General features: G+C 59.4%; 4 protein-coding genes and 1 non-coding gene across 5 annotated transcripts; all 5 read right to left on the bottom strand.

Moving 5' to 3' along the window:
- Positions 1 to 1,055: 1,055 nt before the first annotated feature.
- On the bottom strand, positions 1,056 to 2,297 carry LINJ_24_1920 (hypothetical predicted multi-pass transmembrane protein; the record flags this gene model as incomplete). The annotated part of the gene is made up of 1 exon (XM_003392545.1): positions 1,056 to 2,297. One exon carries the CDS (start codon positions 2,295 to 2,297, stop codon positions 1,056 to 1,058), a length of 1,242 nt encoding a protein of 413 aa, XP_003392593.1.
- Positions 2,298 to 2,684: 387 nt separating this feature from the next.
- On the bottom strand, positions 2,685 to 2,756 carry LINJ_24_tRNA5. Its single transcript has one exon. It is a non-coding gene; the product is annotated as a tRNA-Asp (tRNA).
- A 1,653-nt stretch (positions 2,757 to 4,409) lies between these two features.
- LINJ_24_1930 (conserved hypothetical protein) lies at positions 4,410 to 6,020 on the bottom strand (the record flags this gene model as incomplete). Its single annotated transcript, XM_001465947.1, has 1 exon — positions 4,410 to 6,020. One exon carries the CDS (start codon positions 6,018 to 6,020, stop codon positions 4,410 to 4,412), a length of 1,611 nt encoding a protein of 536 aa, XP_001465984.1.
- A 1,550-nt stretch (positions 6,021 to 7,570) lies between these two features.
- LINJ_24_1940 (conserved hypothetical protein) lies at positions 7,571 to 11,431 on the bottom strand (the record flags this gene model as incomplete). Its single annotated transcript, XM_001465948.1, has 1 exon — positions 7,571 to 11,431. One exon carries the CDS (start codon positions 11,429 to 11,431, stop codon positions 7,571 to 7,573), a length of 3,861 nt encoding a protein of 1,286 aa, XP_001465985.1.
- A 5,236-nt stretch (positions 11,432 to 16,667) lies between these two features.
- Positions 16,668 to 19,469, bottom strand: CYC11 (putative cyclin 11; the record flags this gene model as incomplete). The annotated part of the gene is made up of 1 exon (XM_001465949.1): positions 16,668 to 19,469. The coding sequence occupies one exon, from the start codon at positions 19,467 to 19,469 to the stop codon at positions 16,668 to 16,670; it is 2,802 nt and encodes a 933-aa protein (XP_001465986.1).
- Between the last annotated feature and the right edge of the window lie 5,572 nt (positions 19,470 to 25,041).

Here is a 25,041-nt window from a genome sequence, read left to right on the forward strand (position 1 = left end):
GGTGGCGGATGTGGCTGGTGGTATCGCAGAGGCGGCGGACACGTTGCTAGCTGAGCGAGAAACGTTCTCTTTGGTGCTGCCCAGTGTGGAGGGGGTAGGGGGGGGAGGAGGGTGAACATGCCAAAGAAGAGAAGAGAGGCGACAGCGGGCGCGCGTGACGCGGGAGGTGCACTGTGGTTCATGTGCGCCGATGGTATGGGCGTCGACAGAGCGGCGGAAACCGTGACCGTTCACCTCACCCGCTCATCCTTGCCCACAGCAGCAGCCTTCATGAGCGCCGCCGAAGATTGGCCGGCGCCACTCATTGGGTGGAATCCTGGCTCTCGATGCAAGTTGCCTCAGTGGGTTGCTCTGTACCACTGCCTGCTCCTTCACGATGCGCCTCCTCTTTCTTCTTTCTTCCTGCGAGGGAGTTAGTCGAGGAGCCGGTATGCGCTTTCACGGGCGCGGTAGCTCTTCGGTCGCCACGGCGCGCGGAAACAAGAAAAGGTGGGGAAGACGTTACATTCTTTTCAGCCACAGTCCCACACCCGCCCACACACATACAGGCGTTTCAAGCAGCACCCGCGTCAGCATCTTGGGTCGCACGCAGCAAACAAGGCGGATAGCGGGTATGAGGGGGGCGTGGGCGTGGGGTGAGCGCAGCCATGGAGAGCACCCGTACGAGGACACCGTGCATGGACGCAAGGGTGCCATTCTTGACTGAGCCGTGCGTGTCTGTGTCTGTGTGCGCCGCCCAGAGAGGCCCACCGCAACGACGAGGAGGCATGCTTAACGGAGGACAAGGGTTGATGAGCACTGCGAACGTCAGCCCTGATCGTAGACCTACACATACACCCGGTGCCTTGCTCTTGCTTGGTCTTGCAACACCTCCCCTTTCCCAGCCCTCTTCAAACAACCCTATCCATCCCCGACCGCTTCACTGACCTCCCGCTCCATCTGCTTGCTTGCTTGCATTCTCATTCTCAATCATCAACATCGTCCTTCACACAGCACATGAGAGAGAGAAGGTTAGCAGCGCCATATGTGGTCTGCGCTGCCTGTGCAGCCGCCCATCACTGCTGCTTCTTCTTCGTCGCGCCAGCAGTAGCCGAGGCCACACTCCCCTGCGACGCCTTGCGCCAGGCAACCAGCCGGGCCGTCGCCGCCAGCATCGCGTAGATGGCAGTGACGAACAGCACCGGCCACACCCAGCGATAGAAGAAGCTCGTGCGAGCTGCCTTCACCACGCCGGTGCTACGCTCCACCATGGCCTCATAAAAAGCGTCGGTGATGCACTCCAGCCGCACATGCATTAGGTCGTCTTGGCCTCCATCCGCCGAGGCGCCGGCCTTTCGGGGCACCGCTATAGCGAGCTTCAGCACCACCTGTTTGGAGCGGCGCGCATCTGCCATCTCACGGATGTACTCATCAATGGTCACGTCTCCGACACGGACGTGTTCCTCTGCCGCGCCAGCGCTCGTCTCCTTCGCACCCGCGGCAGCGCTATCGCCCAGAAGGATGTGTTCTGTCCACACGCCACTGGCGGAGGCGCTGCGCACGATCCGCGGCTCCGCCCCCGACGCCTCTGCGCTGCTGCTCGCCGTTGCCTTCGGTGAAGCGACAGCCTTCGCCGAAGCACGGCCTCGGCGGCTGCGGCGGCGCACTGCTGTGGCGGTCTTGGCGGCAGCTGCCTCCTCGCTGTCACTCTTTGATTCCCCGTTGCCGGCGCCTTGTACCTCGTAGCGCACAAAGAAGTCCTCGCCGTCGTCCCGCAGGAAGAAGCACCGGCCTTGCACGGTGCCCTGCTGCCCTCGCCCGCCCGTCCGGTATTCCTCACAAGAGACTCCGTGGAAGGACCGCGCGAGGTGGCCAAAGGGCTTCCGGCGTTGCGTCTGTGCAAAGGCATCGTCGCCGGGCGCCGCGCTTTGCTTCCCCGTCGCCGCACCGTCTTCGTCGTATTTTTCTTCCTCCGCGTCCTCGGCGCGGTGCCTCAAGCTGGTCGGCGGCGGCAGCATGAAGAGAAGCGAAGCGGCCGACTGGGAGGGCTGCGTCTCCACGCGCACCTCGTGCATCGCTGTCCACACGACTGATGGGCTCGCAGCGTTGGGAGTGCCGAGCGACACCGTCCACAGCGCGTTCTCCGCGTTGAGGAGGTCTACGAGGCTTGCATGCAGCACCAACGGCTTTTGTTCGGCCGCAACACCTGCGAGGCCGCAGCCGCCGAGTAGTGCGCATAGCAGGACCACCACTGAGGCCCTCGCGGTCCACAGCACCGCATCGCGGCACTGAAGTCGCCTTTCCTGGCCTCGCTGCATTGAATATCAAGAGTGAAAACACGGGAAAAGAAGAGACAAGTAGACAAGCGTGGCGATACCATACACATAAGTACGCCACCGCGACAGCCAAGGGATACGCTGGTGTGCGTGAGTGAGTGTATAGGTGTTGGGGTAAGCAAGAAAACAGAGGGAGATGCATGTGCTGCAGCTTCGGCACAACACAGAGGCGTTGTGCGGTGAGGGGGAGGCGAGGACAGGGAAAGTGACCCGTATCTCTGCAGAGACCTCTCTGTGCGTGTATGAATATTAATCAGAAGGCGCTGGATGACAGTTGAGAGGGAGGGCGGGAGGGCAGAAGGGTGAGGACGGAGGCTCGTGTTCGGGTGTGCCTGGGTGTGTGGTTGGCGGTGTTGGGCAAGAAAAAACCTTCCCGGCCGGGAATTGAACCCGGGTCACCCGCGTGACAGGCGGGTATACTAACCACTATACTACCGAGAACTGAAACACTCAGCAGCGCTCTCGAGCTATGCGCATGCGCCCCTTTACGCAGCTTCACCCCCCTCCTTTCTGGGGAGGGGAGGGGCTACACATGGAGTAGTGTACACAAAGCATTGGGAAGTTGTTAGTTTTGTTGCACGAAGAACGCTGTGAAACGGCAGCCTTTAAGGAAAGACCAAGATAAAGAAAGGGGAGGCTGGATGGAAAGGTGGGTGGGTGGGGGTTTTGGTGCGCGCAGCAAGGATGAAAAGTGGATTTCCCTTCTTCGGCGCGTGCCCGTTTTTTCTTTTCGCTGCCGCACACAACGTGAGGTCAAAGGCCGCTGTGCCCACACGCCGTGCCACACGCCACCCATCGCGTGGTGCGAAGCAGCCGTAGGCACACGCGCTACAGCGATGCGCCGACTCAGCCATCGGAGCACGGCCCCTGCCTCAAACTCTGCCCGCCACTCCACGCTGAGCAGGTCGCCAGCTGGCGCATCGCTTGGGATGGCTCAGGCTCACCCACCAGCGGGCAGCAAGGGCCGACTGAGATGCGGTCGAGTCACGTCGACACGCTGCCCATCATGTGGATAGTGCAAGCGTATTCACTGTCGCAGCTCTCTCCGATGAAGCGCCATCCAGGACCTGACCGCCGGCATCAGTGGCGGTACATCGCACTGGCCTCCCCCTACGCCGCAGGCACCTGGCCCTGCCACCCACCAGAGGTGGTTGTGCATTGACAGAGGTGGGGGGGGGCGGGCGAGGCTGCTCGGCTTCCCCATACGGAGAGGGTCCGAAGATATCGATACGACGCACTGAGGTGTGTGTGTGTGTGAGGTGTGCCCCCCCACCTCACCTTGTCATCGGGGGAGGGGGGGGGAGGGGCATCGACAGCTGAAGAAGCCAAGAAGTCACCCTTCTCTCTCTCTGCTGTCCATGCTCGTGCTCAACCCCCTTCCCCTCCGTTCCTCCTTTCGCTCGCAACCGTCGCTGGCTCATGAAGGGGAGGGGAAATAGGAAGTGAAAGAGGCAATGCAAAAAGCATCAATATAGAGAGAGGGAGAGATACAGATAAACATATATATATATATAGATATAGATGGAAAACAATGGTCGCAAAAAGGAAGGAGAGGAAGAGGAGGAGGGGGAGGGGGAGGGCGCGCTCGGAGACAGGGGGCGTCGCCGACGCACACAGCCAGACGTGCGTCCCCGGAGCAACAGCCGGAAAGGGAGATGGGAGGGGGGGTGGTAAGCTAAGTGCTGTGAGCGCGAGCAAGGGTAAGGAAGTTTACGCCCCCCCCCCTCATTGTGTGTAGCCTTCTCGTATCTCTGTCGAGATGGCGTTGAGGCACCTCGGGCACCGCTCTCTTCAACGCGGTCATCATACGGCCTCTGCTCTCCGACATCGCGTGACACGTTCATAGGCTTTGATGAAGATTCCTTGTACTTGTCTTCAATTTCCCGCCACTCCTGCGGAACCACGCCATCGCCGCCGTTAGTGTGTTGATACGGGGCCCCTCACATGTGCTGTCCGCTGCGGCTGTGAGGAGGCTCTGCAGGGCTAGCTGGCTGAAACGCCACCCTCTCCCGCGGCTGCGCCCTGTTCAGCCGCAGCGCAACGTGCACAGGATACTCGCGGAGCTTGTGAGGTACAGCCACAACGTAGCTCTGCTTATGAGGCGGTGGCGCGCTTGTCGGCAGAGGGGCGATCTGCCAAGAGCGGAACCGCCGGCGTGTGGCTACAACCGAGTTTCAGCATCTCAAAGTCGTCGCCGTACGCTTCACCCAAGGCGCAACACAGCGCGTCCTCACGACCAGAGTAGCTGGCCAGTATCTCTTCCAATCCGGGTCGCTCCCCCTTGGGCTGATATTCGATGAAGCGGATAATGGTGCGGTAGGGGCGATCGGCATTGTCATCGTTTCGGTGCCCCTGCAGCTGGGGCAGCCCCGGCAGCAGCTCCGTGCCCTCCAGCGTCCCCATAGGCACGGACGCCGAGCTGTCGCGGTGCCGTGCCAATGTGGACATGAAGTTCACTCGCTCTGCGATAGGGACGCTCATCTCCAGCGGGTCTTCGCCGTTGCGGGAAGTGCGGATACTGTTCCACGCGTTTGATGAAACCACCACCACAGCCGTTGACTGACTGCTGGGCACCACACGCGACTTCGACGCTCGGCGCTCCTCCATCTTCTGCTGAGAGTACTCGTGGGTGAGATGAGGATCGACCGACACTGGGGATGACAAGAGGGCTGCTCTGTTATTTCTGACCGGGGAGCGGCTGTGCTGCTCGACATAACACACGGGTGCGCTGCGGGCGCTATGCTTGTCGCGACGGTAGGAGCTTGCCTCGCTTGGTGAGCGCTCATGCGATGACACACCTCTTCGCCTGCTGCTGCCCGCGCTGCTCGCCGCCGAGGCTGCTGGGTGCGCCGCAGCTTCCGTGGCAGGTGCGCCTCGTGGCCTTGGCTGCTGTTGCTGATGCTTCTGAGGAGCTCCGTCTGTGCTCTCAGCCTGCTGCCGCTGGTCGCCGCTGTACGCCCCGCATCCCTTGGAATGGTTGTAGCGCGACAAAGTGGACTGTGTTGCTGTAGAGCGGGTGCCGCTCGCCGGCGCCGCTGCGACCGGGGTGCTGTGGTGGTTGGCAGGCGCCTGGCTGCGGCGAGTCCTAGACGTCTCGATGGGCCGCGCGGGAACGACATTGCGATCCTGATCCTCTGCTGCCGCCACTGCTGCCTCAAATTTGGTGCGGTTCAGAGACGGACGGCTGTCGATGGAGCTACCGTCCTCTGGTACGACGGCGGTCATATTCAAATGAGGAGGGGTCGCGTAGCCGCCCTGAGCCAAGAACTCGCTTGCCGCGTGCATCTTCGCGTTGGTATCTGGCGCGCTGTTGCAGTGTGACGAGAAGCAGCTGCTGAGGTCGTCGAGCTCCAGCTCCGTCGACTTCTGCGACTGCTGCCGCGGCGTTGACGGTCCGGCCAGCCGACTCGATGGCACCTTGGACTTCTGCAAGGTGGGTGGAGCCAGGTGCTTCGAGTCCTCTGGCGGAGGATGAGCAGCCTCGCCGCGGTATCCGAGTTGTGATTCGCGCTGCAGGGCTACAGCGACGGGACTTATCTCGCCATCACGCGGCGTCTCGGCGCGACCGGGAGAGTTTGCACGGACACTTATGCGGCACTCTTGCTCCTCAGAGCGGGTGATAGTGCTGTAGCGAGGCGGTGTGCGCTTGGGCGGCAGCGGAAGTGCGTGACCGGCCACCGCGTAAATCTGATGAGAGTCGGACATCGTGAATGCGTGTAAGTGTCGGGTTGGGGAGGCGAGGGAAGGCGCCGACGCTGTCTGTATCTCCCGCTACGGATTTACGTGCGTTTGGGTGTGTGGATACTCTACACGACGAGGTGGATGAGTGGCGGTGATGTGCGTGCGCGCAGGTGGATCACGCTTCGGCCACACAACGGAAATACGAAAAAGGAAGGGAGCGGTCAAAATAGTTTCCACTCGTCACATGAACCCTCCCGCCAACACGATTGTGGAGGGGGATGGGCGAGAGAGGTGAGAGGGAAGGAGTTGAGGCGACGGCTGAGATAACACGGACACATGCCATGTCGACGTTGGCGGGCAGGCGCTGATGACGGAGAGATCCACGGCAAAGGAAAGAGTGGGGGTGAAGGGGTCTCAGGACAGTCGCCGCCGTACCCATTCCCCCTTCCTCGCAGAATCTCGCGCACACGAGTATCCCTTTCTGCCCTCCTCCCCCCTTTTCCTTGCTCTCCTCTGCGAAGTACGACAGAAGACTGCCAGCACACACACGCATACACGTCGGAGTAAAGCACACTTCTGCCCAGATGGAGACGAGATAGAGAGGGAGACTGTGTGCGGCAGTGGACTTCATAAGCCTCGCGTCCACATGTTGCTCGTGTTTTTTTTTCGTGTTTGCTGTTGCGTAATGTCCAATAGAGGAGGAGGTGAAGCACCACACCTCCGCCCCCTCTCCCTGCACCTCCTTGACTACCATCGCTGCTTGCTTTTCGATGCAACATCAGACTTGCATGCGACGCACCGAAGGAAAAGGAAAAGAAAAAGGAAAGAGGAGAGATGCGTGAACGAACGCCCACCCTCGAAGCAATGAGTGCGCGGTAAGAGCACGCCTGCGTGTGTGCGTGTGTATGTATTTGTGGATGTCGATTGACATGACATGCTCAACCCTTTCGCCCTCCACCTCCCCTTCACCAATGTCGTGCTACCCTCATCACAGTCGATGCCACTCAGCACACGCGCATGCGAAACCACGCAAACACAACGAGAAGAGGTGCAGCACCCAAAGACAAAGAAAAGCGAAAACTGGAGGGGCGAAGACGTGAGTGGGCGAGAGTATGCGAGCCTCAGCCGCAGCCGCAGCAACCATTCGCCGGTCCCTGAGAGGAGAGAGAGCAGGGGAACGGAGAGCGAGAGGATGGAGACAGTATGCCGACGCGCGAGTACACATACCTGGGCAAACATCAGACATGCACACCGTACCGTGAACGCCCCCCATCTACCCACCCAAAGGACAGACTGCCGCATCTCAACTCCTTGACGCCTCGCCCCCTGAAGCCACGCTTCATCCCACCAAACGTACTGTGTCCTCGTCCCTGCTGCGCCGGCTGCCCCTGTCCACCCTCCTTGCACATGGCTGCTGATGCACCTCCCTCTCCTTCCTTTGCTCTTCGCTCTTCACAGACTGCACCACAGAGACAGGGCAACCCAGTGCACTGCTGGAAGTATGTATAGCTGCACCGAGATACGCGTCCCCCTCCTTGCACTGCGTGCGCGAGTGCCGACGCCGTACGGTACCCTCAGCAACCAGACATGTGCTTGAAAACACGCTTCATGTACATGGAACCGAGGTAAAGCTCCTCAGCGAACCAGCGAGCCACCGCCTCCGCCTCATCACCCTCCGGCGCCGCTGCCTCGTCATCCTCCGCGCCACCCATGCCAGATGGCCGCGCCGTGCGTGGAGGCAGAGCACTGATGGTGTTGGAGCTCACGCTGCTCCGGCCAGACGCTACACTTAAGGGGCGCTTCACTGTCACCACTTTCGGCTCTGACTTCACGGCCGCCAGTGGTGAAGTGACGGCCTCTGTGGAGACAGCGGCTGAGGAGGCCGGCCCAGGGTTCGGAGTAGCACACGGCGCTGTGGATGTCCTCGCGCGCCACCCCAGCGCGGGAGCCAAGTCCAACGACCGCCGCAACTCCTGAACAAAGAGTTCCGTGACGAGGTGCAAGGACGGCTCTAGCGCTGCTCGCGCCTCCACACGTCGCCAGAGCGAGCGGAGGGACGGCATAAACGTTGTCAGGTCCTCGTAGCTGGGGAAGGCAGGCATCTGCCGCGTGGCCTCCGCCGGTGACGGCTGGTCGCCTTCACCCTCCTTTCTGGCGACCAGTGCCTCATGGGTCGGCGTCTCGCCTGCTCTGAAGGACGAAAAGCCGTCCATTAGCGACCTCACCGGCGACCGCCGCTGTGTGGCCTCGTCGTCCTCTGGGACAGCCGCGTCGCGATCGATGTCTTCACCGTCTTCGGCATTGTCTTCTTCCTCAAGCCAGCCGTCCAGACACGCATGCCACCGTCTCGGCCCTGCAATCACCGGCGGCACCTGAGACGATGATGGCATAGCTAGCGAAGGTTGCATCCTCTGCGGCTGCTGCGCCACAGCTCCCCAACTCCGCAGCCGTCCCTCCAGCTGTTGGTTGACGTCCTCCACTGCGTGCACGAGACGCCGCCACACTTGCTGCCGGTAGCGATGCTGCACGGTGCGCAGGAGCGTGTCCAGTAGATCGATCGAGTCCAGGGCAGTGCGATCTGCGAAGCCGGTGCTGCCCCCGCCATGCCGCACGAACCGCTCCATCTGCCGCAGCGTGCTAACAGTATGCGTGTGAAGACTTGACAGCGTCTGCAGGAGGCACACCTGCGAGGAGCGCGACGGCGCTGGGGCCGGTACAACAGCTCCGCGGTAGAGGACCAAAATTGCCTCTTCCACATGCGCTATGTAGAGCGGCCGCTGCTGCGGCTGTGGCTGTTGCGACGACGGTTGTCGGTGCCGTTCCTGCGACGCGTTGCCGTTGCCGCCAGCTGCAGTTGATGTGCCTAATCGTACCGAAGCAGCACACGCGGCCGCACAGGCGCGGAAGTCCTCTGCATCTGCATCTGTATCCACATCTGCATCCGCACGGCGGCGGATGCGACCGCCGTACGGGGCGGAGGGCGTCCTCTTGGAGTGAGGGACGATACCGGCGTCTGCGCGGCCGGCCAGCGCCGCCAGCGCATCGAGGGACGCCGGTGCGAGCGCGTCACGTGAGCTTGCGCGTGCAGCTGCACCTGTACCACCAGAGAGCGGTGAGGCGCGGCAAATGTGCGTCATGGGAGAAGGAAGCACGCGTGCCGGGTTCCATACGAGTTGCGTGAAATAAGACGTAAAGGCGGCTTGCGCCTGCCGCTCCGCCTCGGGCGTGGGCGCGAAAGACGCGTTGGAGAAAATGCGAGAGTGGCAGAACGAGCTCTTGCCTGCCATCCCCTGATGAGAAGCAGGGCTCTTCGTAGTGCCGGGCTTGCTGTTGCTGCCGTTCGTGCCACGCTCTGCCGGCAACGCCTCCTCCTTGCCGTTTGCGAAGGAAAGCCGCTGCGGCTGCTGCGCGCAATGACCATGGGGGTCCGCGTGTGTCTGCTGACACGCCGCACGCGCCGCGCGCAAATACGTCTGCAGGATGCCCCACAGCTCCTCCACCGCCTGATAGGACTGCACGAGGTAGCGAATGTCTTGGCGAAGCCCCAGCATACTCAATGTGAACAGAGAGGGATGAACGACGCGCCTCACCCAGTCGTATGGCGAGAGCGGCATCGTCGCGCCAGAACCGCTTCTGGGGTGTTTGCCACTCACCCCAACACCGCCGCCCGCTGACGCGGCCGCCACATGGCTGTCGAATACGGAGGCGAAGGCGTAGGCGAGTGACGGACGCCACAACATCAGCTGGCCGAGAAGCGCGGAGAGGGGCAGAGTCGGTGCGCCGTCGGCACTACAGGCCACCTCTTGCAGTAGTGCCGTACGAAGGCGACTCATGTCTGCCGCGTAACACTGCCACGCTTCCTGCGCTTCGCCTGGCGTTGGGGGGCGCCAGAGAACATGTGAAAGGTGCGCACGTGCAGAGACAGGCGCAGAGGGTGGCGATGACGACGGGCCAGCAGGACCCCTACCAGCGGCACCCGCTGCAGTGGCGTACAGCTGACTCTGTGCAGGAGCAAGCTCATGCAGCTCGGCATCCAGCGTCTGCAGCGCGCCTGTCATGCCACGAACGGAGAGGTAGTCGCGCAGGACGGCCGTGACGCGCGTGTCGCGGAGTGTCTCTGGGGCCAGGGGCATTTGTCTGCCGCAGGATGCATTGACAGTGCGCACATCAGGCCGCTTTCCCTTCGTGTAGCGATGGGCTGCTGCCACCGTCGAGCCACCGCCCGAATGCTGCTCACTCGAGGGTGCGGCTGCACTCCGTCGAATGTGCGACTCGCCCTCTTGCCCTGACATAAAAGTGGTGCAGCGTCCCACCGACTGGAGTGCCAACTCGCGCACGTACTTGGCCAGCGGGAACACAGGCAGCTGTCTCTGCTGCTGATGAGGCAGGGGCAACTCACCCCTTCGGAGAGGCACGTCTTGACTCAGGCACTGCGCACCGCTGTAAAATCGCACCACTACGTCAGTGGCTTGCTGTGGGCGTCGAGCGAGGCCAATGGCGAAGTAATAGCTGCCGTCCGCCAGTGAAGGCTCGAGTGGGAGGGTGGAGACGATGTCTTTGTTCACCGTGAAGGCGAGCTGGTGGCGAACGAGGTCGATAAGGCAACCGACGTGATCACCGAAGTTCACGCGACTGCCACCAGCCCCGCTGCGCCCGTCATCCGGCAGCTTCACGGCGTCCCCGTCCTCGTAGCCGTTCTTGACGATCAGGCGCTGTGCCACATAGAAGCCAACGCTGTTTTCCGCTTCCCCGGGCAGGCTGTACCACTCCAGGGATCGCTGGCAGACCCCCAGCACCAGCGCCGGTAGCGTCGGCTTGCTGGTAGCGCTAGCCGTCGGCGACACGGCGGAGTTGTCACGATGCGCATTTCGTTCTGCGGCACCGGCGCCGGCGGCGTCGGCCGCCTGCTGCACCGATGGCCACGTGACGACACACTCCATAAACACCACCGCCGCCTGTGATATGGCAGGTGCGTTGCTCTTTACATGGAAGCAATCTGAGGACCCGGTCGTGCGGCGGTGCAGCTGCTGCTCCATCTCTTTGAATGAGAGGGCGGGCCTCGCGGCGAGGTGCAGCACGCAGCCCGTCTCCTTTGCCACGTTGCTGTGAGTGCGCCGCCTCTGTGCGCGGTGTGGCAGCGCGCAGAGACGCTCTTTGTTGGCCGGCGAGGGGCTTGACGGTGTGTGTCGCGCTACATCGTCGCCGTCGCCGGGGGACGCAGACATGTGTGCCGCTGCTTCGGTGCTCGACTGCTGGTGCTGCCGCTGCGGCGTTGCTGACGCGGATCCATCGGTATCGTCGTTGCCCAGCAAGAGGTCCTGAGTGAGGTATGCTGCTGCGGCGTCCGCGGTCGTGTTGCTGTGGCGCAGCTCTGCAGAAAGAGCGCCAACGTTCATGAACGCTGGCGCGAGCAGCTCCCAGCCTGAGTAGAACATCGGATGGGTAAAGGGAAGGTTGGGAGGACAAAGAGAGGGGAAGGGGAGAGAAAAAGGAAAAGACACAGGCAAGAGAGAGAGAGAGGCAGCCGTGCCCTCAACGAGTGAAAGAAGCAGCGCAGATAGCGTGAGCACACGTACATACATCAACTTTCCCTTGCCTCCGTCTGTGCGCACTCGGAGTGTGGTGGTGGGCAGTGGGCAATGGGCAGCGTGTGCGTGTGGGGAGTTCGACAACGCTGCCGCTATGGCAGTCCAAGCCGTCAAAAGGTCGAGGAAGAGGGAGGGGAGAAGCAGGAGCAGCACGCGCTGCCGGTGAGCAGAGGCGAAGTGCGGAAGCACGCACGAAGAAACGTGTGAGCGAAAACGAAAAAAAAAAGGATCAACACGAGAGTGGCGAGTGAGGGGTAGACGGCACCAGAGGCAGCAGTGTGTGGAGGAATATAGGATGGATGGATACTGAGCCGCGATGCGTGGAGCACAGACACGCGCGCGGGCCACAAGAAAAGGGCCCACACCCGTAGTCGGGGTCAAAGACGAACAACGGGAGGGGTGGGGGTGAGGTGGGAGAAGCGACAACAACAATCCAGAAGCAGAATGATCGTAGGGAAAAGGGGCAGGGAAGAAAGCAGCAGCAGCAAATGGACGTTTCGCAGAGCACCGAGCGCGGCAAGAGAGATGAGCCAGGCGGCAGTGAGGGAAGGGCGACAGCGGCGTTCTTCCTCGTCCTCCTCTCTCCCCCTCCTCCCGCTCCACTAGTTTTGTCGCAAGCCGAGAATGGAGAGGAGACGAAACGAAAACACAAAACAAAGGGAAAGGGACACTTCGTTAACCGAATAGCCGCGCGCCTTTCCCTGTCTTCCTCTCTCGTGCCCACGCGTCCTCACGTAGACCTCCTCTTTCACTGGCGCTCTTAACGCGTTTGTGTGTGTCTGCGGCGGAGGCAGTGCTGTGAAAGGAAAGCAGGCAGGCGTGAAGAGTTTGAAAAGAACGGAGAGAGCTGTCGGCGGCTGTATCGGGGATGGCAGGAGGTAGAGACAGGCGAAGTGCGGAAGGGTATGATGGGTAATGCGTAGCTAGAGGTTCTGCCACTAGGACGAGAAGGGTTTGAGAAGCTGCGCGTGTTTTGGTGAGTGTGAGGATGATGAGGGCACCGCGAGCGACAAACTCGACATAGAAGAAGAGAAGGAGGACAAAATCAGGAGCTCAGGGTAGCGAGTGAAGATGTATCGCAGGGCCGTTCGGGGGTGGGCAGATGGGTGGAGGGTAACGATGGGCGGTAGCGCCATTGCATCAACAACCTTCAGCCCACTTTCTCTTACTTTGAGCCGTGGACCACGCGCGCATCGGGATCGCCTAGGAAGAGGGAGCAGGAAGGCGGGGGGGGCGGCATGCGCGTGTGGCGACTCCACAGCGCCCCAGTGAGCGGCAGTAGCAGCATCGGGAGCTGAAGAAGCAAAAGGCAGACCCACAGAGTGAGAGTTGCAGGCTGAGGAGTGAAGGCCCGTGCACAGCGAAACGCCCCTCTTCTCCTCACCCGCCCATCTCTGTGCGACATTACAGCGGCGCAGTGGCGTAGCCTTTACTTCCGACGGCGCGTTCACCTGCTGTGGTGTCGTTGGTGCCTTTCGCTGTCTTCGCTTCAACAGGTTCGTCGGTTTAGAAGAGAAGATCCATGCAGGGGAAAACGAGAAACACGCAACACAAGAGAGATCAAGACGCCGTCGAACACACACACACACACACAGAGGGAGAGGGGCAGACGGAAACATCGAGGAAAGATCAGCGCAGAGCGAACACAGACAAGTTGCACACATATATACGGACACGAAAACACCAAACAGTACCACACACACATATGGACACAATGAGATAAGGCGGCAGGGAAAAGGGTAGATGAGACCAAACAAGCAAACACACAATGTGGGGCGTCACAGCGTCGCCGAGCGTCGGAGACGCGTGGAGACAAGAGGGACAGTTCCGGTTTTTTTGTTGATTTTCTTTTGTGGGTAGAGCGCGCGCCTCCCTCCTTCGACGGTCGGGAAGACGGGGATGGGGGTGGGGGTGGAGAGGAGGAGGAGGGAGAGGGGGAGGGTCAAACACGCACACACGCATATGAATACACATAGAGAAAGGGTAAAAAATCGTCTTGGGCGCGTGCCCGTTTTTTTTTCGCTGCCGCACACAACGTGAGGTCAAAGGACGCTGTGCCCACACGCCACCCATCGCGTGGTGCAAAGCAGCCGTAGGCACACGCGCTACAGCGATGCGCCGACTCAGCCATCGGAGCACGGCCCCTGCCTCAAACTCTGCCCGCCACTCCACGCTGAGCAGGTCGCCAGCTGTCGCATCGCTTGGGATGGCTCAGGCTCACCCACCAGCGGGCAGCAAGGGCCGACTGAGATGCGGTCGAGTCACGTCGACACGCTGCCCATCATGTGGATAGTGCAAGCGTATTCACTGTCGCAGCTCTCTCCGATGAAGCGCCATCCAGGACCTGACCGCCGGCATCAGTGGCGGTACATCGCACTGGCCTCCCCCTACGCCGCAGGCACCTGGCCCTGCCACCCACCAGAGGTGGTTGTGCATTGACAGAGGTGGGGGGGGGGGCGGGCGAGGCTGCTCGGCTTCCCCATACGGAGAGGGGTAGTGGACCCTCATGCCACGCCGAGGTGTCCGCGGCCATCAGTGCGCCCACGCCAATGCGAGAGGCAAAGCAAAGGAAGAGGAGGGGAGACACGCTGGGCAGACAAACATGCAGGGGGGGGGAGGTGGTGGCGGCGGCGGCGGCGGCGGAAAGGGAGAAGCGAAACGAAAAATAACCAATGCGGCCAATGAAGGAGGAGTGGGGCGCAGAAGCGGAACACAAAGAAGGAAGGCGATGAAGGGATGGAACACGCACACGCGCACGCACACAAACGCGCGCGAGCAGAAAAAAAATGGGGAAAACATGAAGAGAGCGTGGCCCGTTTGAACACGGCTTGTCGCCACCGCGACAACACAAACACACAAAAGCCAAACACGAGGTGGGAGGGGGGAGCGCTTGCAAGCGCTGCAAGAGGAGACAAGAGAAAATAGAGGCGAAGGGAAAAAGGTGTGCGAGAGACGAGTGAATGGGGATGGGGTGGGTTGGAGGAGGGAGAGAGGAAGGGAAAGGGTTGGGCCTGCACACTGACCAACACGCCAACGAACATACATTAAAAATACACACTCTCACAAATACAAGAGAAAACAAAGAGAGAAGGGCATGGACTGTACATGTATGTTGTGTTTTTTTTTGTAGTGCCGCGTCACCAGAGAGGAGGAGGAGGGAAGGGGGAGGGGAGGCAACGAAGGTTAGGGGCGACGGAAGAGAAAAGGGTTCTCTGCGTGTGTATGTGGAAACACACACACACACAAACGAGCCGCTGCTTCCCTCCAGTCTTCTCCCATACACATACCACCTTCTCCAGCCCCTTCCTCTCTTTTCTTCACCAGCACGCACGCATTCGGACGGTGGCAGAGACGTTGGAATGGGGCGGGGATAGAAGGTAAAAGGGGGTTGCCAACAGGTCGGAGCAGGGTGAAGAAGAGGAGCTACGGCAACCACACATGAACGCACGCACAGATGAGGGGGGGATACGTGTATGAATGGAGAAGAGAAAGGAAAGCAATCAGTGCAGATAATGACAACAGCATCAACGGTGCCACAACTCCCGGCTAGTGATGCGGCGGGAGGGATGGAGAGAGCGGGTAAGAGACGTGAAGAGAGAGGGGAGACTGAGGGTGCAGTGGTAGTAGCTCTTCCCACAAATACAACGAGAAAGGAAAGAGAGAAGGAAACGATGCCGAAAACAATCAAATACAATCAGGAAAGAGAAATCGAGTACAGTACAGAAAAGTACAAAAAGCTACGCTGTTGCTATTGCTGTGTGTGCGTGTTGGCCATCAGGCGAATGCTGAAGGTTGCGGTAAAACAGCAGAAGTGAACGAAATAAAAATTAAAACAGAAAAACAGAAAACCGACAAAAAAGACCTTGAAGAGGAAAACGAACTGTTTGGGAGATAGCAAACATCATACACGAACTACAAGCGAAACCATCAATCACCCCCCTCCCTTCCACGCACACATCCTTGCCACCCGAGTCGACGACAGCAGACGGCACATTACACAGCCACGATTTCGACAGAGAGACAACGCGAGAGAGAGAGAGAATGAGAAGGCGGACGCAAAGGAGAGGGGAGGAGGGGGAGGATGAAGTGGCGGTAATGATGACCCAAACACAACAAAGCAGTGAAACGAGAGGACAAAAAAAAGGGGGAGAGGGAAGAAAAATAAGGACACCGAAACGCCCTTCTTTACACATACGCGCGTACGACGATATATATATATATACATATATATCTGTACAGAAATATAGAAACATACAGGACCGACGAACGGACAGACAGGGAGGCACTCAGGCGCGTGCGCACACGCGTGAAAGGAGAACAATAAATACACAACAGAAACGAGTTGAAAGCCTAAAAAAAAGAGAGTAAAGCGGAGGAGGGAGAAAAGTGCATATGTGCGATAGGTGAGATACACAGACGCAAGCACACGCGGCGATGGGGACAGGGAAGTGGGTGACCACGACAGAGCCGAGCCGTGAGAGAGGGAGAGGGGGGAGGGGTGGTGTGATGCGTCACGATACCGATATCGAGAGAAGAAAAGAGCGCCGCAACACACACACACACAGGCACATGCATAGAGAGCAGATACCCCCCTCTCCTCCACCCGCTAAAATGGCGAAAGAAAAAAATGAAGGCAGCAGACGCCTCCATGAATTCATATCGCGTTCTGCATTAACTGAGCTCTCTCTCTGGCCACAGCTCACGGACTCTCCAGCTCCTCCCCTCGTGTTCACCCTCTAGCCCCTCACTCGAGAACCACACCTACAGCGCCACCTCTCGCTCTAACTTGACAAAGGTCCCCTCTTTCTTTTTTTCCTGACAAGGAAGGAGGGCGGCGGCGGGGGGGGGGCTTTCGTTTGTGTTTTGCATCATCTATGCATATGCTTGCCCTTTTTCTGATCGTCGCACCTTACTGGGCCCGCCCAGTGCGGCTGCTCAACGCATCTGCGCATCGGTGCTTCGCTCACAGCATTGCATCAGCACCTAACATTGGCTCTGCACTTTTTCTTGTTCGAACGTCGATTCCGCACCAGCGTGAGTCGGGGAGGGGTGAGGACGGCACGGGCCCTTTTCGGGGTGGTTTTCAGGGAATGCTCAGCACCCGCGTCCCGCTTGCGAACTCCGCCGATGGTGCCTTGCTGCCACTCGTGGCCCCGCTGCCACCGCCGCCAGCACTTCTGGCACTGCTGCCACTCCCGTAGCCGTTGGCTGGAACGGATCCTCTACCGCCGCCACCACCACCTCCTCCTCCTCTCACTCCGCTGCGAATATAGCGGTGCCCGGCAGCGCCGCCGCTGCCATCGGTGTACTTCCCACCAGCCTCAACTCCTGTCGCAGTCGAGCCGTCCGCTGAGGATGATGGCTTGCTCGATAGTAGTGCTCGCTGCGCGGCTACCGAGGTGTCGACGCTGTAGGCGCCGCTACTGCTGCGCCCTTGCTGCTGTGATTGCGGGGACGGCGCCCGAGGGGGAGCAGGGGTGGCGACGGCCGGCGTGTTCAGCAACATTTTGTTAGTGTTGCTGCTGTTCGTGTTGCTCTCCAGTCTCAATGCCGCGCCGTTCCCACTGTGGCTTACATCCGCTACGTGGTCTGCAGCCTCGTGCGAAGCCGACGGCGGCGGTGCGCTGCTTTCTACAGCGCCGTTCGCGCTCGCTGTGCTCGACAGGCGCACGCTCGACGGCATCTGCATGTATGCCGCCGGCAGCTGCACCAGGTGAGCGTAGTTGTTGAACTCCTTCGGCGAGAGGAAGAAGTCGAAGTTCATGAGCTTGAGAAACTCCGACTCTAACTCGTTCATGTCCTGCACCGGCACGCTGAAAACAGACGCGAAGTTCTTGTTGTTGACGCTGCGGAGGTCGACAACCTTGCTGGCAACACGCACGGCGGCGACAAGCAGCTTCTCGATGTTGCGCGCCGTAAGCAGAAGTCGTGGATGCCGGAGACACAGCCGGTCCAGGTAGATTACGGATGCTAGAAGGGTGCTGACGGAGATGTACGTGTACTCTGCGAAGCGCGTCAGCAGCGCCACGTACGACCCACTGGGCCGCTCTGACTGAAAGAGATGAAACCCGTGCGGACACACCTCATAGGGGAGCGAGCGCATCCGCTCACGCGTGCCTGCGTTCGCCGCGGCTGCGCCGGCAGCAGGTTGTGACTCGCGCAGCAGCTCTCGTAGCAGACGTTCGTTCTGCTGTGTCACACACTCCATGGCGTCTGCAATGGACGGCACGAGCTGCACGAACTCTGGTTTGTACTTCTCTAGGAGAATGTCGATCTCGCCGACGCTGCGCGATGTTGGCCGAATGGGGCGCAGCGGACGTTCGCAGGGCGTCAGCTGCAGCGGCACACGCATCTGGCGCGCCGCCATCGCCTCATCGCGATAGCGGTGGTGCTCGCGATTTACCGGGAAGCGCAGCGAGTCGCAGAAGTACGCGCGCCTGTCCAGCTCATACGAGATGGGCGAAAAACCGTATTGAATCGGCGCAGGCTCCGGCGTGCCATAGTGCAGCGCGAGCGACTCCATAAATATGTCCGGTTCGTAGTCGAGGATGTCGTTCTCCTGGTGAGCGTAGTTGTCCTTTATCCACTTCCAAAGTTCGTCGCCAAGGGGCTGCACGCTGGTATAGGATAGGAAGCGGTTGCGCGGCGAGATAGCGCTCAAGTCGGGGCCAAGTTCGGCGCAGAGGTTGCGGATGAGCGACATCTCGCGCCCAGTGTACTCGGCGGCAAGCGTTTCGGCATCCGTACGCACCCAGGAGCTGCTCTGCGGGATGGGCGGGTACATGGCGCAAATTCGACGGATGCGGCGCACAAAGAAGCTAGGGCACACCTCCAGCAGCAGGCCGCGGTAGATGGAGGACTCGCTCGCGCCGGTCGAGAGCTGCTCCACAAAGTCACGAAGCCGAACTGGACGTTCGCTGCGGACAGCATTCAGCTGCTCTTCCGTGTCCGCTGTGTGAAAGCGGCGTAGGCGCTCATAGTCATTGCACAGGCGCTCCGCCGCGTCTGCGATCGCCGTTGGGGCAAACGCCGTCACCTCACGCAGATCGTCGGCTGCGTGTGGCAGCTCCATCGTGCAGGAGAGATGCCCCACCGTCAGCCCAACGAAGCGGTTGACAAGCTTGTGGCGCATCACTTCCCCGTCAGCGGCGGCGAAGGTGCTGATAGTGCCTGCGATGGATCGGTCCGCCCACGATGGCGTAATCCAGCGCACGGCAGAGGAGTCGTGACGGCGCTGTCGTGCGCCCACCATCACCTCGACGATGACTTTAAGATCTGAGCGTGTGGGGTAGCGCAGGACGATCTGGTTCGGCGGCATGGCACTGGACAAGGTGGTCGTTGAGGTCCTCAGCTTGAGGCTACTGGGGCTCCTGAGGTTGACGTCCTGGTCCTCGTCGCCACTCTCACCGAACGCGAGGCGAGGCTTGGGAGGAACGGCGCCACCAGCGCGCGCGTCACTCTCAAAGTGTAGAGGCATCTTACCAGTGCTGCTCGCCACCCCTGGCGCGGTGAGCGTGGTGTTCACCGCAAGCGAGTCCAAGAAGTTGCTCGGCATGCTGTTCGCGAAGGACGCAGCGCCGTGCGGTGTCGACGATCGCGCAAAGGAGAGGCCGCATGGCGGTGGCGCTGACTCGAAGTCCAGAACAAAGCGGTCGTGCTTGAAGATGATAGAGGACGGTGAGAAGGCGACATGCTGTTCCGGCAAGTCCAGCTTGCAGAAACGCTTGTTCTCCGAGTAGTACTTCGCCGTCGGCTTCAGCACGAGCTCGACACTTTCGCGGCGTGAGTGGAGCGAGACGAGGTCGCGTGGAATGTCGAAGAGGGTGTGGAGCGTAAGCACCATGCTCTTACACTCCAGCTTGTGCTCTGCGCCAAGGGACGCCATGGCGACAAGCTGGCGTTGATTCAGCGAAGGAAGAGTGGGCCAGCGAGCAGGGTGGTGGTTGCGGTGGTGCGGGAGGGGGAGGGAGGGCGCACGACACAAGAAACGGAAGACAGAGGAGGGAAGCAAAATATGAAGTGCTCAAAGAGAGGCGAAAAGGTGAGAGAAGAGACGCAGCAGCAGCCTGGGAAGAGGAGACACCCAAAGGAGTGAAAGATGAAAGGTTGCGCGCCTCTTGGTGTGTGCCTGCGTCCAGGTGCGTACGTGACTGCGCACGCCTCGTCAAGGAAAAGGGGGAAGGGGGTGGGTGGCCACGCTCAAAGCCGAACAAACGAAAAGAGCCGAGAAAAAGAGAGAACAAACAGGGGGAGATGGGGGCGGGGGTCGGAGGCGTGAAACGGGAGATGGCCCTCACGTTCTCGTTGTTCGCGTTATGTGTGTGTGTGTGTGTGTGTACGTGTGTGTTCTTCCTTGTCTCTCTCGCTCGCACACACGCGCGCGCGTACAACAAGCAAAGAAGGATAGATGAAAAGGGACGCGACAACAAAGAAGGGGCCCACGGAGATGAAGCGACGTAAGAGAAGCAGAAAACACGGTGAAGGTGGCTGTATAAGGAGACAAGAGAGCGAAGAGGACTGTGTGAAAACAAAAACAAAATAAAACCACCACCACCACCACTACTACCACACACACACATACACGCACGAACAACAACAATAAAAAAGGGGAACCAACGCGTATATGTATAGATAGAAGTGCTTATGTATATAGAGAGGGAGGGAGAGCAACAACGACGAGCAACAAACGAAGAAGAGCACCAAAGCCTCGATGTCTGCACCGATAAGGCCTTACAGATGAAGGCGGCGGCACACACGTACACACAAGGGGGGGGGAAAGGGGGAAGCCACCACACATACACACTCTCTCTCAAAAACAAGTCTACACAAAGGAGAACGAACAACAAAACGAGATAAGAAGGGAGAAGGGAGGAAGGCTGGTGAATGGCGTAGGGAGAAGGAGGGAGGGAGGAGGTGGGAGAAGCGAGGGAGGCTGCACCGCCACTACGCAACAACAGCAACACCACACCCACGATGGTACCCTTTCTACAGCGCAAGTGATTCGAAAAGAAATAGATGTGACTACAATGGCCGCTACGACACACACACACACACGCAAACGTGCAGCCTTGAGAAGGAGAGGGAGAAAGACAAGCGTGGGTTACTACGCTTCACTGTGCCCTCTCTACAGTTTTCCGTTTCGGTTGCTCCCACACGATCGCTCGCGGCGTTGATCGGCTTCGCCTCCTGCAGCAGCGACAACAGCGACACCGGCTAGAACAACAGTGAAGCGCAAGAAATGCAAGGTGTTGAACAAGAGGGCGACAGAGAGAGAAGGCGTCGGGGTCAGATTTGTGAACTTGCACACACGACTGCTCGTCCGCTCGCTCGGCTTCTCTTGTGGGTGCACTTTTCGATACAGAGGTGTGTGCGTGTGCTATGCGCGTGCTGTGGCGTGCTTCGGGATCTGTATTTACGTGCGTGGTATGTGTGTGTGTGTGTGTACGTTGGGTGTGTCACAGTCGAGGGAAGAAGTGTGAGGCGTCTTCGCATTCGTGCGCGTGTGCGTGTCTCGGTGGTTGGAGAAGGTCGCGGATGAGTTGTGCTCTATGACGACGAGCGATGAGGTCAAGGATGCGGTGGCGGAGAAAGAGTGGTGGTGTCGTGGAAGAGTGGAAGAGCACACACACACACATACTCACACACACACGCACAGAAACACGCACGTGCCTGCGAGAAGACCGGCACACAAGTAGAGAGGGAGGGAGAGCGAGAAATGCGTGCACACAGGATGGGAAACACAATGACACGGAAACCACCGACCAAAGCAAGCAACGACGGCAAAAAGCGTTGGCGGCAACGCCTGCTGTGTGCTCTACTCCGCGCGTGCAACTGCAGGTGATGAATGATGCGTGATGCAAGTGTTGCGCATGTGCATTGATGTTTGCGTGTGTTGGAGACATGAAGAGAAAGGGGACGGAGCAAGCGAAGGGGTCACAGTGAAGATGGTCGAGTTGTGTCCATAGGAAAGATAAGACCATTAGCATCGGAGAGGGCGAGAGGGAGCGCGCGTGCATGTGTGTGTGGCATGCATGTCAAGTACACCACACGGACCTGAGAGGAGACCGAAAGCAGCTCAGAAAGCAATCGCCATGAGGCACGTTCACCCTCTTCTCTTCCCCCTCCTCTTTCGATGAAGCACGCAGTGCTTCTCAGTCCGCACATGTATAAGACACACACACACACACACACGCACGCACTGCACAGACGTGCGCCCGTCTTTCACCCCCCCTTCCTCCAGTCGCAGGTGAGGTCTCTCGTACCCATGTGCTCGGAGGCCGGTTAAGCGACATATCTGCCGTCTCGTTACTGTTGTTGTTGTCGCATGGTTGGCCTTGTGCTCGTCAAGCCACGAAGTCGTGGCGCCGTAAGCAAACAAAAAGAAAATGCACGCCTCTCTCTCTCTCCCTCTTTGCCATGTCAACTCTCAAGGATACAACCGATGCGTTCTTCGCTCTCTCGTCTCTCCCGCCGCCATGCTTGCGCCTTCCACCACTACCACCACCCTCACGCTCTTATCTTGAGGGTCGGATGGTCTCTCCTGTAACCTGGCCATTTGCTCCTCTCGCTCTCTCTCGCCTTTCGATTCCGTCCCTGTTCCCTGTCTGCCAGCCGTCACGGCATACAGATAGGGCTCCACATGACGAGAAGGGGAAGAGGGGGGAGGAAGCTCGTATAGCGCACCCGTATGTGCGCCTGTAGGTGGAGTCGTCCGGTAAGTGTTTCGAAGCCGTGGAGGTGAGGGGGTGCGTGCGTCCGCGTACTGCTTCACGGACACACACTTGGCAGGCAGAGAAGCGAAGAGAGGAGGCGAGCAAGCACAGACACAAGTGGAAGGAGGCCAGTGGGTACAAGGGGGAGGGGCTCAGCAAGAAGAGAAAGGAAGAGGGAGGTGAAGTCCTCCACGCACACACACACACACACACACACACACACACACACACAGATGCTGATACACAAGGAGGAGAGGGAGGGAGGGGGGCAACATGAGAATGGGGATACAAGGAGAAGTGTGTGTGCGTGTAACATACATACGCAGGGAAGACAGGCCAAAACAAGCACACAAGCATGAGAAGCGAGTGAGAGCGAGAGAGGGATGGATAGAGAAAACACATACACGCGCCCAGGCGAGCAAGGAGCAGGTGAGGGAGCACAGTAACAACGGCAACATGAGCAACAGTACCACACAAAGGGCGCAAGGTAATACCACGTAGGAGCTCGGAGAAGAAAGTAGGGATGGGAGGGAGAGAGCAATAGAGGTAGGGGGGTGACAGAGCCGCTCACACGCGTACGCACGCTCCATCCACACCAGCATCGGCCGACAACAAACAAACGGATGATCATAACGGCACACGCTGGGTGAGAGAAAGCGGACAGAGAAATGAGGCAGTGGCGAGGATGGCAGCAGAAAGAGAGAGAGAGCGGAGGAGGTGGTGATGGTGGTGGTGGCGGACGAGGACGGAGGACGAGGCGTACAGCAAAAGGAGAGAACGAGACGAGCATGCGCAAAGCGGGCGCGTGGCGTGGCGGGAAGAGGCGGATAAGCCCACACGGATGCGCGCCACGCCTCACGTAACAAATGACAACAACAGCAAAAAAGAAGGAGCGACGACTGCCCCGTCCTGCCCTGCCCCCCCCCCCCCCCACACACACACACACGAGAAGTGTGCGTGGGGAGAGACCGAAAGAAGCGCAACAAACCAACCAAAAAGGGGGAGGAGGGGAAGAAGGGAGAAACACACCAAACCAAAGACACGAGACACGTCGACATTTTTTTGTTCTTGTAAGCGCTTAAGAGGGGAAGACAGAGAGGAGCGGGGAGGAGGGGGGAGAGACAGAGGGGGCGTATACACAACGCGAGATACGCCATCATGGGAGTAGGCACCACAGAAAAGGAGCACGAGAAACAAGTACACACACGCGCTGATAGGGAATCAGGGAGGAGAGAGGCTGAAGCTCAAAGGACGGAGGGAGGAAAACAGAAAAGGCAAACGGTCCCACAGGGAGAGACAGAGACTCGGAGAACACTGAAGAGAGAGAGAGCAAGGAAGGGAGGAGGGGAGGCAAGAGAGCATGGAATGAAAGGGCGAAAAACAGACGGAAAGGACGGAGCTTCTCTAGTCGTAGTGGCAACCGTCCGCGAGAATGAAGAGGCAACAACACCAACCAGAAAAAAACAAACATAGCCGCAAGACAGAGAGGGGAGAGAGGTGGTGCTGGGTGGGTGGGTGGGTGGGGGGGGGGCGACAGAGAAAGAGTCTATGTAAGCTAGGAAGAAAGCATGAGAAGGCAGTGCCATGCTGTTATCCTTCATCCCTCCGTGCGCGCGCGACTCAACCAACCTAGCGAATCCCCCACGGAAGCAGCACGCCTTGTCGTCTCTCTCACTCAAATCATCTCTGACGCGTAGGAGGAACAAATGAAGAAACGTGGAGCGGAGAGGGATAGGGGGGGAGAGGCCACTTCAAGAAGGCGGTGGTATGTGTGGGGTGGGTGGGTGGGGGGGGTGGCACAAGTTGAGGACACGGAACAAGAGCACACACACACGCGCACAAATTAATAACAAGAGAGGGAGAGAGGAACGTCGAAGGAAAACCAACAGAGAAGGATCACATACAAAACGCCATGGATACTGCAGTAGACAGACAGAAAAAAATATGAAGTACCAACGAAGAGGAGGAGGTGGACGACGGGGAGCCGAGAACGGGGATGAAGAAGTCAAGAAGAGAGGAGGAGGAGCCGTGAAAGGTGTAGGAGGAGCTACAGCCTTCGAAATGCGCATCAAAGACACGTATCCCATCCATGCACACCCATGATCGGGTCGAAGGACGCACCATCGCACTGTTGCTCACCTCCCCATACCCCCTCTTCTCTCCTCTTTGTTCTCACCACCGCACACCACTCCAACATGTCAAGACCCGCCTTTCGGCTTCGCCTTCGCAATTCTTTGCGTTGTTCTCGCATCGCACAACCTGCGCCAGTCTTTCAGCCGCTTTTTCTTGTGGCCCAGACGCTGCCGCGGCCGATGAGGTCCCCCTCCCACTGCCACCTTGACTCCTTCGCCCTGCCTGACCCCCGCCTCACCTCCAGCTGAGCGTTGAGAAACGCGTCGCGTCGCTTCATCGTGAAGCACTCACTACTGTTTTCTCTTCTTTCGCTTGCCTGTTTATGCTTTGCGTGGCACGAGGGGAGAGGTCGGGTCGTGCGGGGGAGGGCGGACGACAGAGCGGAGAGGGAGGGAGTCGCCATATGTGTGTACGTCGGTGTATGCAACGTAGCGGAGAACAGAAGAAAAAGGGAGGGAGGGAGGGAGGGAGGGAGAGGGGGGGGGGAGCAGCCGCGAAGACGAGCAAGAAGCAAAGTGAGAATTCAGCAAGCGAAAGCATAAAGGACGTGCACACCGCACACCCGCACACGCATGCATATGCAGAGAGATGTACATACAACGCAGAAGGCGA

This window comes from Leishmania infantum, chromosome 24 (assembly GCF_000002875.2).
Source record: "Leishmania infantum JPCM5 genome chromosome 24".
Lineage (NCBI taxonomy): Eukaryota > Euglenozoa > Kinetoplastea > Trypanosomatida > Trypanosomatidae > Leishmania > Leishmania infantum.